At 46.2% G+C, this 13,990-nt stretch overlaps 1 protein-coding gene across 10 annotated transcripts in view; it reads right to left on the bottom strand.

The window, feature by feature from the left end:
• Positions 1-13,990, bottom strand: part of ADCYAP1R1 (ADCYAP receptor type I) — a 141,780-nt gene that overhangs the window by 51,105 nt on the left and 76,685 nt on the right. For all 10 annotated transcript variants that reach the window (XM_053359201.1, XM_053359199.1, XM_053359204.1 and 7 more), the window contains exons 5-7: positions 7,321-7,356; positions 5,880-5,918; positions 1,197-1,321 (exon numbers count right to left, since the gene is read on the bottom strand). In XM_053359201.1, the coding sequence (XP_053215176.1) occupies positions 1,197-1,321; positions 5,880-5,918; positions 7,321-7,356 (200 nt within the window). The remainder of the gene's footprint in view (positions 1-1,196; positions 1,322-5,879; positions 5,919-7,320; positions 7,357-13,990) is intronic.

Below are 13,990 nucleotides of genomic sequence, written 5' to 3' on the forward strand. Positions count from 1 at the left end.
ATGTGCTCATTACTACAAATCATGAAATCCAGATCTGGGATGCAAAAACAATTGTCAGATTTTTTGCTTTGGGAAGAGTACCGTACTTTTCCGTCTATAAGATGACCCCATGTATATTTTCGGGATGCGGGTGGCGCTGTGGGTTAAACCACAGAGCCTAGGACTTGCCGATCAAAAGGTCGGCGGTTCAAATCCCCACTACAGGGTGAGCTCCCGTTGCTCGGTCCCTGCTCCTGCCAACCTAGCAGTTCAAAAGCATGTCAAAGTGCAAGTAGATAAATAGGTACCACTCCGGTGGGAAGGTAAATGCCGTTTCCGTGCCCTGCTCTGGTTCGCCAGAAGCGGCTTAGTCATGCTGGCCACATGACCCAGAAGTTGTACGCCGGCTCCCTCGGCCAATAAAGCCAGATGAGCGCCGCAACCCCAGAGTCGGCCACAACTGGACCTAATGGTCAGGGGTCCCTTTACCTTATTTTTGGGGACTCAAATTTTTAAAAATGGGGGGAGATGGCACAGGGCTGTTGAGCTTTTTTTAAGGGGGGGATTGCCGAAAACCGCTCACCCAAACACATCCCAAAATCCACTTTCTGTCTGTCCCATCTCTGCCAGAAGCTGCCAATTGCCTGCTCAACTGCCAGAGTGTCAGCCAATCAACACCACCTATCGACGCAGCAACCAATAACACGCACAATAGTTGCTGACAGCCATGGCAGCAACCAACCAAATGTCCACACTGTGCATTACCCATGTTATCAGACGACCCCCACTTTTTAGCATGATTTTTAAAGAAAAGAACATCGTCTTATACACGGAAAAGTACAGTATTCATCTTCAACAGCTTCCAGCGATGGATGGATGGGTCAGCCTATATCTGGTTCATATCAATTTTGCATGTGTTTATTCATAACTCTGCTCCATCCTGTTTACTCATTATTTTTTAAAAAAACACCCATCAGATTTATATTTAAATATGCCTATTATCAAAAGCAGTATTTAATTTGACGTTTTATCAAGATATGTGTTCCTAAATGCACGTTATCAGTAAATACGCATTTCCTTTTTTGCAGGGTGCATTCTGAGATAATAACTTAATCGCAAAATTTGGAGAACTGCAAAACCAGAAGGATTCCAATCTACAGGTTTTTCCAGAGGAGCCGGATCAGGGTAGCTCATGTCAGAATTCCCAGAAATCCTACCTGGTTATAATCTCCCATGGTGTCATTCTCATCGAACCCGCAGGCATCGTAGTAATGGGGGAAAGATTCTGACCAGCCGTCCTCAGTGCAGTTCCTACCGACAACCTTTAAATCTGCAGATCCACCTAATAATCAAAATTAACGTGGAACATCTTTGGTAAACGTTCTGCCACTGGAACACACGCTCTCATGCAAAGGAATCACAACTACCTTCTCTTTTATTGTGAGCTAACATCTTAGTAGGGATAGGAAAATCTCTCAATATCAGTTTCCCATTTTTTCTACTCTTATGCTTCTCCATATGGCCAGCTTGCTTCTTTTCATTTTAATGTCCTTAGGAAAATTTGCCAGCATTTTAATGTGGATTGCTCCTTTGCAACCGATTTCACGAAATACATACATTTTTGCAAACACAATATTTCTTAATACGATGCATTTGCCTGCTATTTTTTACTAACACATGTTGTTTTATGCAAAATTTATAGGCTGCTAGGTTGGAGAACTGTGCTGCAAAATTTGGAAAAGTGCAAATTGCGAGGCATGGTTGGGGTTCGGTTCATAAATTATTTTGGAAATTACAAATTACGGTAGGTGGATTTTCCTTTAAATGCAAATTGTATTCAGCTTGGACCCCATTCATACATCTATTATGGCAAGAAAGACACTATTGGTATTGTTGATACTATTGCTATGGTGAAACCTGTCCTCTAAGTTCTCTAAAGATTTCTCTTCCTATGAAAGAGGATTTATTTATTCTCAGAGTGCTTTAGAATTTATTTTGGATTTCTTCAGGATTTTGGTGAGTGTGGAATTAAACATGCTTTATTGTAGCTGAGGGGGGTATTTATGTATGCAACAACCGCTGCGAGAATGTTGATAGCTAGAAGGTGGAAGGGAGAGACTTTGCCAACAAAAGAAGAATGGCAGGTGAAAATGTTTGAATATGTAGAATTGGCAAAGATGACAGGGAAAATTAGGAATCAGACAATCCAAAAGTTCAATAAAGAACGGGATAACTATAGATTATATTTTAAAGAACATTGTTCCCATATGAAACCTTTAACACATTTTGACTAATCCGCGCAATATAATATGTTATAAAGAGTATAGTTAATTGTTATAATATCATGCAATTAATGAGGAAACAAAGGACCCATGCTGAAAGAGACGGAAGTCTTAAAGTATGGAAGAACTTAATTTTAGCAATTATAAAACTTATAGAGAAGAAAATTAAAAATGACTTCCAATTAATCTCACTGTACATTATCTATCTATTACTTTATACTGCACAGTTACATATTTCTTATATAATTTCTTTTTACCTCCCTACAAGCTTATATTTATACAATACAATAATTGCTTTCAGTATCAGAAGTATATATGATGATAGTTATATTAATCTTGTTGTATCTGATAGTGTGGTGGTTTATCCTTCTGTTATTTGTTGTTTGATTGTAAGTTTGTTTACTTGTTTGTCCGTCTGTTTTTTCATAAATGTATTTATTTTAAATTAATAAAGATATATTAAAACAAAAGGAAGAACTTTATTTTATTTATATGTAACATTTATCTTTTGGTAACGTTTTTCTTTTTATGTAACATATTTTTGCTAACTGATGGGGGTGTTTTCTTTTTACTTTTGTGATGTTATATCTATATCTATATCTATATCTATATCTATACAGTGGTGCCCCGCAAGACGAATGCCTCGCAAGACGGAAAACCCGCTAGACGAAAGGGTTTTCCGTTTTGGAGGTGCTTCGCAAAATGAATTTCCTATGGGCTTGCTTCGCAAGACGAAAATGTCTTGCGAGTTCCTGCAGGGTTTTTTTCCCTCCCCCCCTTTTCCCCAAGCCGCTAAACCGCTTATCAGCTGATCTGCTAAGCCACTTAACAGCTGATCCGCTAAGCCGCTTAACAGCTGATCCACTAAGCCGCTTATCAGCTGATCTGCTAAGCCGCTAAGCCGCTTAACAGCTGATCCGCTAAGCCGCTTATCAGCTGATCCGCTAAGCCGCTAATAGCGCTAATCCGCTAAGCCGCTAATGGGCTTGCTTCGCAAGACGAAAAAACCGCAAGACGAAGAGACTCGCGGAACAGATTCTTTTCGTCTTGCGAGGCATCCCTGTATCTATATCTATATCTATATCTATATCTATATCTATATCTATATCTATATCTATATCTATATCCATATCCATATCCATATCCATATCCATATCCATATCCATATCTATATCTACACACACACACACAAACTTGCTTTATTGTCAGGAGACACCCATGGCTGGTGTGTGTCCTTTTCTTTCCATGAAAAGTTTTTCAAGTGCTCGGCGGCCTTCCTGGCCATTGGGGCTTCGTGACCACAAAAACATCCCAAGGAACGAGTTATCTCACAATGTCTTCCCCTAAACTTTAATTGAAGGTCTGACAGAAGCCAGGGAGACTGCACAAGGAGCACCTGAGACCTGTTTATTTGCTGTTTAATTTTCATTTTTTTAAGAAAAAAAGTTGGGGAAAAATTCATGCAGTGTAATTTGGCTTTGAATGCCCTTGCAAACAGGGATGTTAATTAATGTTGGGCAAGTTACCCCCTTTTCTGGCAGGATTGTGGTGTGGTCTGAATTCCATGAACTTTCATTTCCTCTATTGCCAAATGTGAGTGATGCTTCAGCATTTATTTTCATTATCTGAGAGACAGATGTGTAAACTCTGCAGGCAGAACCGGATTTAGGTTTGATGAGGCCCTAAGCTACTGACGGTAATGGGGCCCTTTAGATGTCCAACTGTCCTTTGTCAACAACAAATTGTCACTGTTTTGTGGTGTCGAATATATGCTCTATGGTAATTTATGGACATCACCTTGCCAACAAAGGTCCGTATAGTTAAAGCCATGGTTTTCCCAGTAGTGGTGTATGGAAGTGAGAACTGGACCATAAAGAAGGCTGATCACCGGAGAATTGATGCTTTTGAATTCTGGTGCTGGAGGAAACTCTTGAGAGTCCCATGGACTGCAAGAAGATCAAACCTCTCCATTCTGAAGGAAATCAGCCCTGAGTGCTCACTGGAAGGACAGATCCTGAAGCTGAGGCTCCAATACTTTGGCCACCTCATGAGAAGAGAAGACTCCCTGGAAAAGACCCTGATGATGGGAAAGATTGAGGGCACAAGGAGAAGGGGACGACAGAGGACGAGATGGTTGGATAGTGCTCTCAAAGCTATAAACATGAGTTTGACCAAACTGTGGGAGGCAGTGGAAGACAGGAGTGCCTGGCGTGCTCTGGTCCATGGGGTCACGAAGAGTCGGACATGACTAAATGACTAAACAACAACAACAACAACAATAAATAATTTATGGACCTAATAGGTATCTAAAGCCATTTGCACATAACAAATAGGAGTCTACACAACACAAAACACTGTTGCTGCATGTAGGTTTTATTTTATTTGTTTTTTATATTTTGGAAATGTACATCCAGTTTTTTTCCTTAAATTTTTTTGGGGGGGCCCAAGAGAGTGGGGCCCTAAGCTATAGCTTGTTTAGCTTATACGTAAATCCGGCACTGCTCTGCATAACCCATTATTACATATTAGCATCAATTATTCGCTTTATGTACACAAGGCCTGGCCACAAAACTGGCAAGAACCAGTTTAGGAGGAACCTAACTGGACGTCTGAGTGAAAAACAGCTCCGGATGAGGTTCAAGGAGGGTTCTGCAGGTACAGTGGTACCTTGGGTTACAGACGCTTCAGGTTACAGACGCTTCAGTTTACAGACTCCGCTAACCCAGAAATAGTACCTTGGGTTAAGAACTTTGCTTCAGGATGAGAACAGAAATTGCGCGGAGGCCCCATTAGCTAAAGTGGTACCTCAGGTGAAGAACAGTTTCAGGTTAAGAACGGACCTCCAGAACGAATTAAGTTCTTAACCTGAGGTACCACTGTATAGCAAAAAACTTTGGTTGAGTAAGTGCTTTCAAGGACTGGTGTTGGATGAGAGATGGTAAGGGAATGAGGTACCCCTTAAGGAGGGACCCCTTAAAATTCTGCAGCGGCCATGCTTATGTTATGTGGGCTTGCCCCCTCAATCGTGGGGACAAGGTGGCCCATTTGGGTCTGGGAGAAAAGGGGCGGAAGGGTTTCTCTGACATCACTTCCATGTCCTATTGCAACATGGCCTCATGTGGAGCACATTGTGGTCTGAATGATGCAAGGCGCAGAGTATTCGGACTGATACCACTCGGTGCATTTCCGCAGTGATCTGGGTTTCACTGTTTCCTGAGCTCTCTGAGCGCCAGAGGATGGTGCAATGCTCAGGGTCCTTTCAGGAGCTTCGTTGGCGCAATGCGCAACTCCCTGCCACGCGCTGGCTTCCCACTCGAGACGTCGCTGCGAATGGCAGCGTTGCGGGCTGGAGGGGGGGGCGCGTCTGTTCTTTGACGTCGCTCAGTAATTGTTGTTACGGCAATAAGTATAATGTATAATTATGTCCCTGCTAGATGGTAGCACTTGAGAATACATTTTCATAATACCATGCACAGTAATAGGCTGCCACGCGTACCACTATAATTAGAATTGATTAGGAAATTAATATCCATTTAGCTTCAGCTTCAAATCCCTTTTCTCTCCGTCTCCCAGTTCAGAGGGTGCCAAAGCACTGTCACCCAGTCTCTTTTCCCTTACCTAGAATTTCGTCTGCGTTGTCCAGGAGTTCGAGGTCACCTGCGAAAGAAGAGCGGCTACCATGAGAATGTCATCCTGAGAGGCAGAGAGAGCAACTTTGTTTGGGGAAAACCTTTAAGGAACGTCGAGAGGGTCTGTTCCTCCGTTGCAGCCAAAATGACAGAGTCTCATGGCATCTTCACAGACCGGCAAATTTAGTATGGCATAAGCTCTTGGAAATATATTCTGCATATATTTAAGCTTTAATGCCATTGTCACAGGGCTGCTTTGCATTTCTTTGTCATGTGAACTCCCTACCAACACCCACATGTAGACCCAGTTGCCACGGTGAGGCTCCTGTATCTGATGAAGTGGGCTGCAGTTTAAGGGTGGGGGGGGCTTTTTAAGCCTGGGGGCTGCATTACTCCATGGGCAACTATCCAAGAGCCGCATGCCAATATTGGACAGGGTCAGAGGGAAGAAGTGAGCAAATCAACCTGTGGAACTCTTCTTATCGATGATAGACTACTGTATTTTTCGCTCCATAAGTAAGGGGAAATGTGTGTGCGTCTTATGGAGCAAATGCAGGCTGCACAGCTATCCCTCTTGCTCTCCTGGCTTCAGGGATAGCTGCCCGAAGTCTCCTAAGCACAGCGGGAGTGCTCCTGCTGTGCTCCGGAGGCTTCGTGTTGCTTTTGCTGAAGCCAGGAGAGCAAGACGGATCGATCCCTCTTGCTTTCCTGGCTTCGCTTCGTTGGAGAGCCGCTGCACAGCTTTCCCTCTCTGCTCAGCACCCCTTCAGTGAAGCGGGAGGAGAAATGGAGCCCCTTCCATTTCTCCTCCCACTTTGCTGGAGGGGCGCTGAGCAGAGAGGGAGAGGTCATTTTTTTTCTTGTTCTCCTCCTCTAAAACTAGGTGCACCTTATGGTCGGGTGGGTCTTATAGAGCGAAAAATACGGTATATTTCAGCCACAGAAAGGTCAGAGTTCCCGCTTAGGGAATGTCAATTTAGGGGGTGAAACTTAATGTTTGCAAATTTCTTCAATGAAAGGTCTTTAAAATGTGGCTTTTCTGAGGTGTGAGGAATTCAAATCTGCCATTATTTTTGTACCAAGTTTAGGAGACCCTCCCTCCTCATTGATGTCCCCATGGCCCATTTATTTGCTCTCTCCCTCCGGACCCCATTGCAAAGGGGCTGCCCAGGAGGTGAGCCCAAGTCATGAGGGGGATATCTAGTCCTTCTCTCTTAGCATGCTCAGGAAGGGCATGCAAACATAGAATGGCACCTAGGAGGCCCTGGAGGGGGTCGAGAGTGCTCTCCTTGCAGGGTTATAGACCCCGGAAGGTGCCTGAAGAGTCCAGCCACCAGCACCGGACCCCAAAGAGCTGATCCATGGAATTTTAAAAATCTGAGTAGACCAATGCCTCTTTCAGCCCCTGCAATACCAGAATTTGGCCTTACCTGGTTGTGCGTAGGCCAAGCTATTCACATCCCAGCCTGTACGGGGGCGGGGGGGGAGGGAGAGAGAGAAGAAATCCCACATGGTTAAATCATAATGGCCAAGAATCCCCATGCCTTACTTTAAGAAATACTTCATTACTTCAATAAATAATAAATAATGTGTGTGTATGGCAGGCTCCCGGTAAACAGTTTGTGACTTTCCAATATTAGAATCAGAGAATTGCAGAGTTGGAAGGGACCCCAAGGGTCATCTAGCCCAACCCCCTGCAATGCAGGAATCTCAGCTAAAGCATCCATGACAGGTGGCCACCCAACCTCTGCTTAAAAACCTCCAAGGAAGGAGAGTCCACCACCTTCTGAAGGAGTCCGTTCCACTGCCGAACAGCTCTTACTGTAGGAAAGTTCTTCCTGGTATTTAATTGGAATCTCCTTTCTTGAAGCCGTGGGTTCGAGTCCTGCCCTCTAGAGCAGTAGAAAACAAGCTTGCTCCATCCTCAGATACTTGAAGACTCCAACTGTGAGTGGTTGGAGGATGGAAGGCAGCTAACAGATTGAGGTTGAATCCTGACAAGACAGAAGTACTGTTCTTGGGGGACAGGGGGAGGGCTGGTGTGGAGGACTCCCTGGTTCTGAATGGGGCAACTGTGCCCCTGAAGGACCAGGTGCGCAGCCTAGGAGTCATTTTGGATTTGCAGCTGTCCATGGAAGCTCAGGTTAATTCTGTGTCCAGGGCAGCTGTCTACCAGCTCCACCTGGTACGCAGGCTGAGACCCTACCTGCCCGCAGGCTGTCTCGCCAGAGTGGGGCATGCTCTAGTTATCTCCCGCTTGGACTACTGCAATGCGCTCTAAGTGGGGCTACCTTTGAAGGTGACTTGGAAACTGCAATTAATCCAGAATGCGGCAGCTAGACAGGTGACTGGGAGCGGCCGCCGAGACCACGTAATACCGGTCCTGAAAGACCTACATTGGCTCCCAGTACATTTCTGAGCACAATTCAAAGTGTTGGGACTGACCTTTAAAGCCCTAAACAGCCTCAGTCCTGTATACCTGAAGGAGCATCTCCACCCCATTCGTCCAGCCCGGACACTGAGGTCCAGCACTGAGGGCTTTCTGGCGGTTCCCTCCCTGCAAGAAGCGAGGTTACAGGGAACCAGGCAGAGGGCCTTCTTGGTAGTGGCACCCACCCTGTGGAACACCCTCCTAGCAGATGTCAGGCAATAAACAACTATTTTACTTTTAAAAGATAACTGAAGGCTGTCCTGTTTAAGGAAGTTTTTAATGTCTGATGCTGGATTGTTTTTAATATTTGGTTGGAAGCCGCCCAGAGTGACTGGAGAAACCCAGCCAGATGGGCGGGGTATAAATAATAAATTATTATATATTATTATAACTCCCACCAGCCCCAATGGTCAAGGATGATGGACGCCGTAGTCTAATGATGTGTGCAGGGCTACAGATGATGGATGCAGCCATTCCCTACCCCGCAAATTCACATCTGGATTGTGTTCTCTGGATGTGAGTATGTAACGGGAGACAGATGAGGTGGCGGTGGCATATGGAATAGGCCCGGCTTTCATCATGAGAGACTTTAAAGGAATGCCCAGCGCAATCCCATTGAAACTGCATTGCACCGCACAAGATGCTAATGATGAACATATTTCTTTGTTGTGCTTAATTCAGCCGCTAGATGGCCCTGTGGACTTTTCAGATTTTCTGATGATAACGTTTTGTGTTGCAGGGAGCTCGTAAATAGCCAGTGTTTGGTCCGGACTTCAAGGTGCCCTGAGTTCCCAACCCCACACAGTATTCTTCCACTCGAAGTAGATTCAGATCCTCATTCATTTTCACCTCCAAATCATGATTAATTTTTTAAAAAACCTTTGTTGGCTCAGCCATAAGGCGGCGGTTCTTACATGCTGCTCCAGAAGCATTCGGTTTTATTTGCTTCTCCTTAGTGAAAAGCAGAGACATCACCTTACCAACAAGGTCCATATAGTTAAAGCCATGGTTTTCCCAGTAGTGATGTATGGAAGTGAGAGCTGGACCATAAAGAAGGCTGATCGCCGAAGAATTGATGCTTTTGAATTATGGTGCTGGAGAGTCCTATGGACTGCAAGAAGATCAGACCTATCCATTCTGAAGAAAATCAGCCCTGAGTGCTCACTGGAAGGACAGATCCTGAAGCTGAGGCTCCAATACTTTGACCACCTCATGAGAAGAGAAGAGAAGACTCCCTGGAAAAGACCCTGATGTTGGGAAAGATGGAGGGTAGACAATGGGTAGATCACAGCCAATCTTTTTATACTGTGAGTAGATCGCAGTCTCTTGAGAGTCCAACTAGATTTCAGTGGGGGGGGGGAGGTGACAAGAAATTTTCCACACCGGGTACCACCTGACCTTGCTATGCCACTGGTGGCAGGACTCCCTGGGAGACAGGTGACTGTGGAAAAAATACCCTGAAAGAAGGAAGTTTGAAAACCCCCAAGTGAATGAATCTCTATGTCTCAATCATGTTCATTCCCCTTCTACCATATTGGCCCAAATATAAGACGCACCCGCAAATAAGCTGCACCTTTAAAATTCAGGGGGCGGGGAGAGAGAGAGAGAGAAAGACAATACCCGAATATAAGCTGCTCCCTTAAAATTCTGCAGGCACTCACACCCGTAAATGGCAAATGTAGAAGAAAATCTTATGGGTACTAGAGAGGACCCGCAAATGGGTTAAACACCTGTTCATAGCACCGTAAATGCAAATAAAAAATCAACACTGCACTGTAAAATACAGGGAAAGTGATGAATGACATTGGAATTGATTGCACAACAGTCTCAAGCTCACAAATCAGCAATAAAACATTTTTTTGGTCCTTATGTCTGTTTCAGCAGTGTTATCGTAAAAGCCAATTTTTGTAAGGTTGCAAATTTAAGCCTCACTTTAACTTTTCATGGTTGGAATTTTTTTTGGGGGGGAGAGTGCGGCTTATATTCGGGCCAATACGCTACTCAGGTAACAATGCATTGGTCTGTTCCTCCATGTCACTCAGATTTCGGTTCCCGGAGAAGGGAAGTGCTCCGAAAGATGCTGCTTATGCATCTGGAGCTTTTAGTATTTCTCCATCAGCCTGATTTGGGTTGATACATTAAGCCTCTGGACGTTTAATTGGATTCACCCAACTCTTCATTGACCATCAACGTCAATACCAATTGCCTGAAGTCTCTTGGTAGACGTAATTGTAGGGCAGTTGCTCACCGCATGCTGACTTCGCAGCTTCGAACAACAAACTCACGTCTCCCATGCGGCTTACAGAAGATCACACCCGGAGGCCATGTTATTCATCCACAATACCCCACGCCATGCAAAGCAGTTACAGTCAAGGATCAGAACCTCCACTTTACCCAAGAAACCAGTGAATAAGAGAGAAAATCCTCAGTTGGGGGTCAAGCACCATCAAGTGACAACTTTCAGATACAAATGGGCGATGGAAGTGTAGTGGTTAAAAGTTTTGGGTCGGGTCCTGTGAGACAGGGTTCAAATCTCCCCATTTGGCCATGGAGCTCATTGAGTGGCCTTGGGCCACTCACTGTCTCTTAGCTGAACCTACCTCACAAGGTTGTTGAGAGGATAAAAAGGGAAGGAGGAGAACCATTGACACCAAGCTCCTTGGACGAAAGGTGGGATACAAATGTAATAATCTTTTTTAAAACACATAATTATCATATGACTTAGCCGTGATTCCTGCATTTCAGGGGGTTGGACTAGATGACCCCTGGGTCCCTTCCAGCGCTACAATTCTGATTCAGTGAATCAAGGGTGCACAAAGGTGTCCACCATAATGACAATGTAATAATAATTTATATGCTGCCCATCTGACTGGGTGGCCCCAGCCACTCTGGGTAGCTTTCAACAAAGGAAAACATCAAACACAGGAAGGAGGAGAAGAAGAGGAGTCTGGATTTGATATCCTGCTTTATCACTGCCCTAAGGAGTCTCAAAGCGGCTAACATTCTCCTTTCCCTTCCTCCCCCACAACAAACACTCAGTGAGGTGAGTGAGGCTGAGAGACTTCAGAGAAGTGTGACTAGCCCAAGGTCACCCAGCAGCTGCGTGTGGAGGAGTGGGGAAGCGAACCCGGTTCACCAGATTACGAGTCTACCGCTCTTAACCACTGCACCACACTGGCTACATCCATAGCAAGCATCCCTACCACCTCCACCAAGAGCGTTCACCCCTAGCTGTCCTCCTTAACTTGGAACTGGGGGAGAGAGCCAGGGGAACATCCTCTGGGTTGTCTTCTACTCTGGAGGTGATCTGAGTGCCTAAGATATCTAGTCCCTAGACAATTCTCCATCGCCTTCCCCAGCTCAGAGCTTGGGAGAGCTGTAGCCCTTTCATGTACTGCTGGACTTCAGAGGAATTCAGTGTGCTCTGAATTCAGAGCAACCTGTCTTGAGAACCATCAGGAGGGAAAGGCTGGGTATAAATAAAAATAAACCCAACCACTGGATTGATTCCCAGGCTCCTCTCCAAGTTCCATCCTGGGAAGGAGGACTGGACTGGAGCACTTCCCTGTTATGCTGTGCTTCTGAGGTGACACAAAGCACATCTGAAACCCAGCAGAGCATTCTGTGTTCTTACATGGCAAGGGGATGTAGCTCAGTCTTGAAGATTCAGCTTCGCCTGCCGAAGGTCTGAGGTTCGAAACCCAGCGTCACCAACTCCTGCCTGAAACCTTGCAGAGTTTCTGCCGGTCAGGCTAGACACTACTGAGCCACTTGGATCAGTGGTTCGACTCAATAGAAGGTAACTTTCTGTGCCCTGTGCTATGACTACAAGAGTAATTTCCCCGCTTGCTCTGTCTTGCTTGGAATATCAGACTAGGGAGGTGTTGGTGTGAAGGAAAGAAATGGCCTGCGGTGGATTTTGGGCTCTCAAATTTCAGCGGTGTCCTGCGTGATGCTAAAATTCAGTGCCACCCGCCTCTCGCGCTCCATTACAAAGCATTGTTGTGGCGCCCCCTGCAGTACGGGGCCCATTGGCACTGCCCTGGTTGAATGACCCTAAAACCGCCTCTGCAAAGGCGCCACACGTAAATGTTTGAAACCACACAACTGTGAGGCCTTGGGGAGCAATTTGGAGTGGAGAAGTGGAGAGCAAAGAAAGGGTTAAGCCTTCTCTCTCCCAAGATGTCTCATGCTCTGAAAGACCCCTCCCGAAGCAGTTTTAATGAGGATGAGGATGCCAGGGTACTGTCAGGCTTGCTCAAGAGAGAGAGAGTGAGAGCCAGGGACTGCCATCTCCTGTTAAAAGGAACCGGTGACAGTGCGTTTTTCAGGTGACAAGTCCTGTGTCATGAGCTACAGATGTGCCTTCATCCCTTTTTGACAAGAAGAACTTGTTTTCGCAAATCTTTCTTAACTCTCAAGGGGTGGGAGGGAGAGAAGAACGACTTCCCTGAAAATAGATAGGCCTGAAGGTCACACACAGCAATATTTCATTTGGGTTTGGAGCGTCTGAACCTCAAATGGAATGTTCTAGGAAGATGGCCAATATGGGTGGTTGCTGCTGCTGCTGCTGCTGTTTTCAACAGAGCTGGCCGACTTGTGGGCCCCAAGACATTCCTGGACTACAATGAGCAGCAGAAAATCACACAGAGTGAGTTTCTTTTTATTACCAAACAGGATCCACAAAGAAACATCAGCCCTAATGAGCACAGCAACTCATCTTTGTCAGGTCTTGTTCCCATGAAGCAGTTGCAGAGACTGAAGGTCCCCACCACATTTACCTGTCTCTCCTCCTCTTCAGGGTTTTCCCCCAAGCAATCTGAGACTATGCCTATGTGAAGTTGACTTCTCCTCTGCCCTCTTCATGCCTCTTCTGGTTCTGGGAGACCAGGGAGGAGGGGAGCTTGTCGCAGCAGGAGGGGGAGACATCCATGCTTCCTCATCAGCCTGACTCATCTCTGCCTCTTGGCCTTGCCTCCCACTATCCTGTTTCTGCTTCTGATTTTGGACTTCTTTCTGCCACAAACTCTCCCTGCTCACTAAGCCCCATTACCTCATCAGTGTGATGGCCTGGGATTTGGACTCAGAGGCTGAACCTGAAGAATCCCAGCCTGCACAAGAGTCCCCGCCTCCAGAACCAGCTGAGCCGGGGCTGGGGCCTGAGCCTGAAGCGTCCTCACCTGTGCTGGATCCTAAGGTACAGGCACCAGCTGAGTCTGCTCTGGCCCCAGAGGTGATGGAGGACCCATTGCCTGCAGGTGCTCCACTCTCAGCCCCGTCAGGGGAAGAGGAGGTTGCCTCTGGGTCCGGTAACCCTCCAGCCTCTCCTGAGCTACAGAGGCTCAGGGCAGAGAGGCAGAGGGAACTAAGTTCTCTCAGGAGGAGTGCTCACCTCCAGTCCAGGAGAGGCGAGTCACCTGTGGACCAGGGCCGCCCTATGCCTTGGGGCAGATAAAACCCAGTCAGCCCTAGTCCCAGGTTGCGGAAGCAACATTGTTGGTAGCCTGTTCCTGCCTGCACCCTGTCCTGCTCTTCTGCCAGAGTTCCTGACCTTGCCCAACTCCCTGCCTTGGACCCCGCCTCACCTTTGACGGACAGCCTCCATACCGGACCCTTGACCTTGGACTGGACTCAGACCTCACCATACGGTTGACCCTCGGGACCAGCAC

This window comes from Podarcis raffonei, chromosome 12 (genome assembly GCF_027172205.1).
Source record: "Podarcis raffonei isolate rPodRaf1 chromosome 12, rPodRaf1.pri, whole genome shotgun sequence".
Lineage (NCBI taxonomy): Eukaryota > Metazoa > Chordata > Lepidosauria > Squamata > Lacertidae > Podarcis > Podarcis raffonei.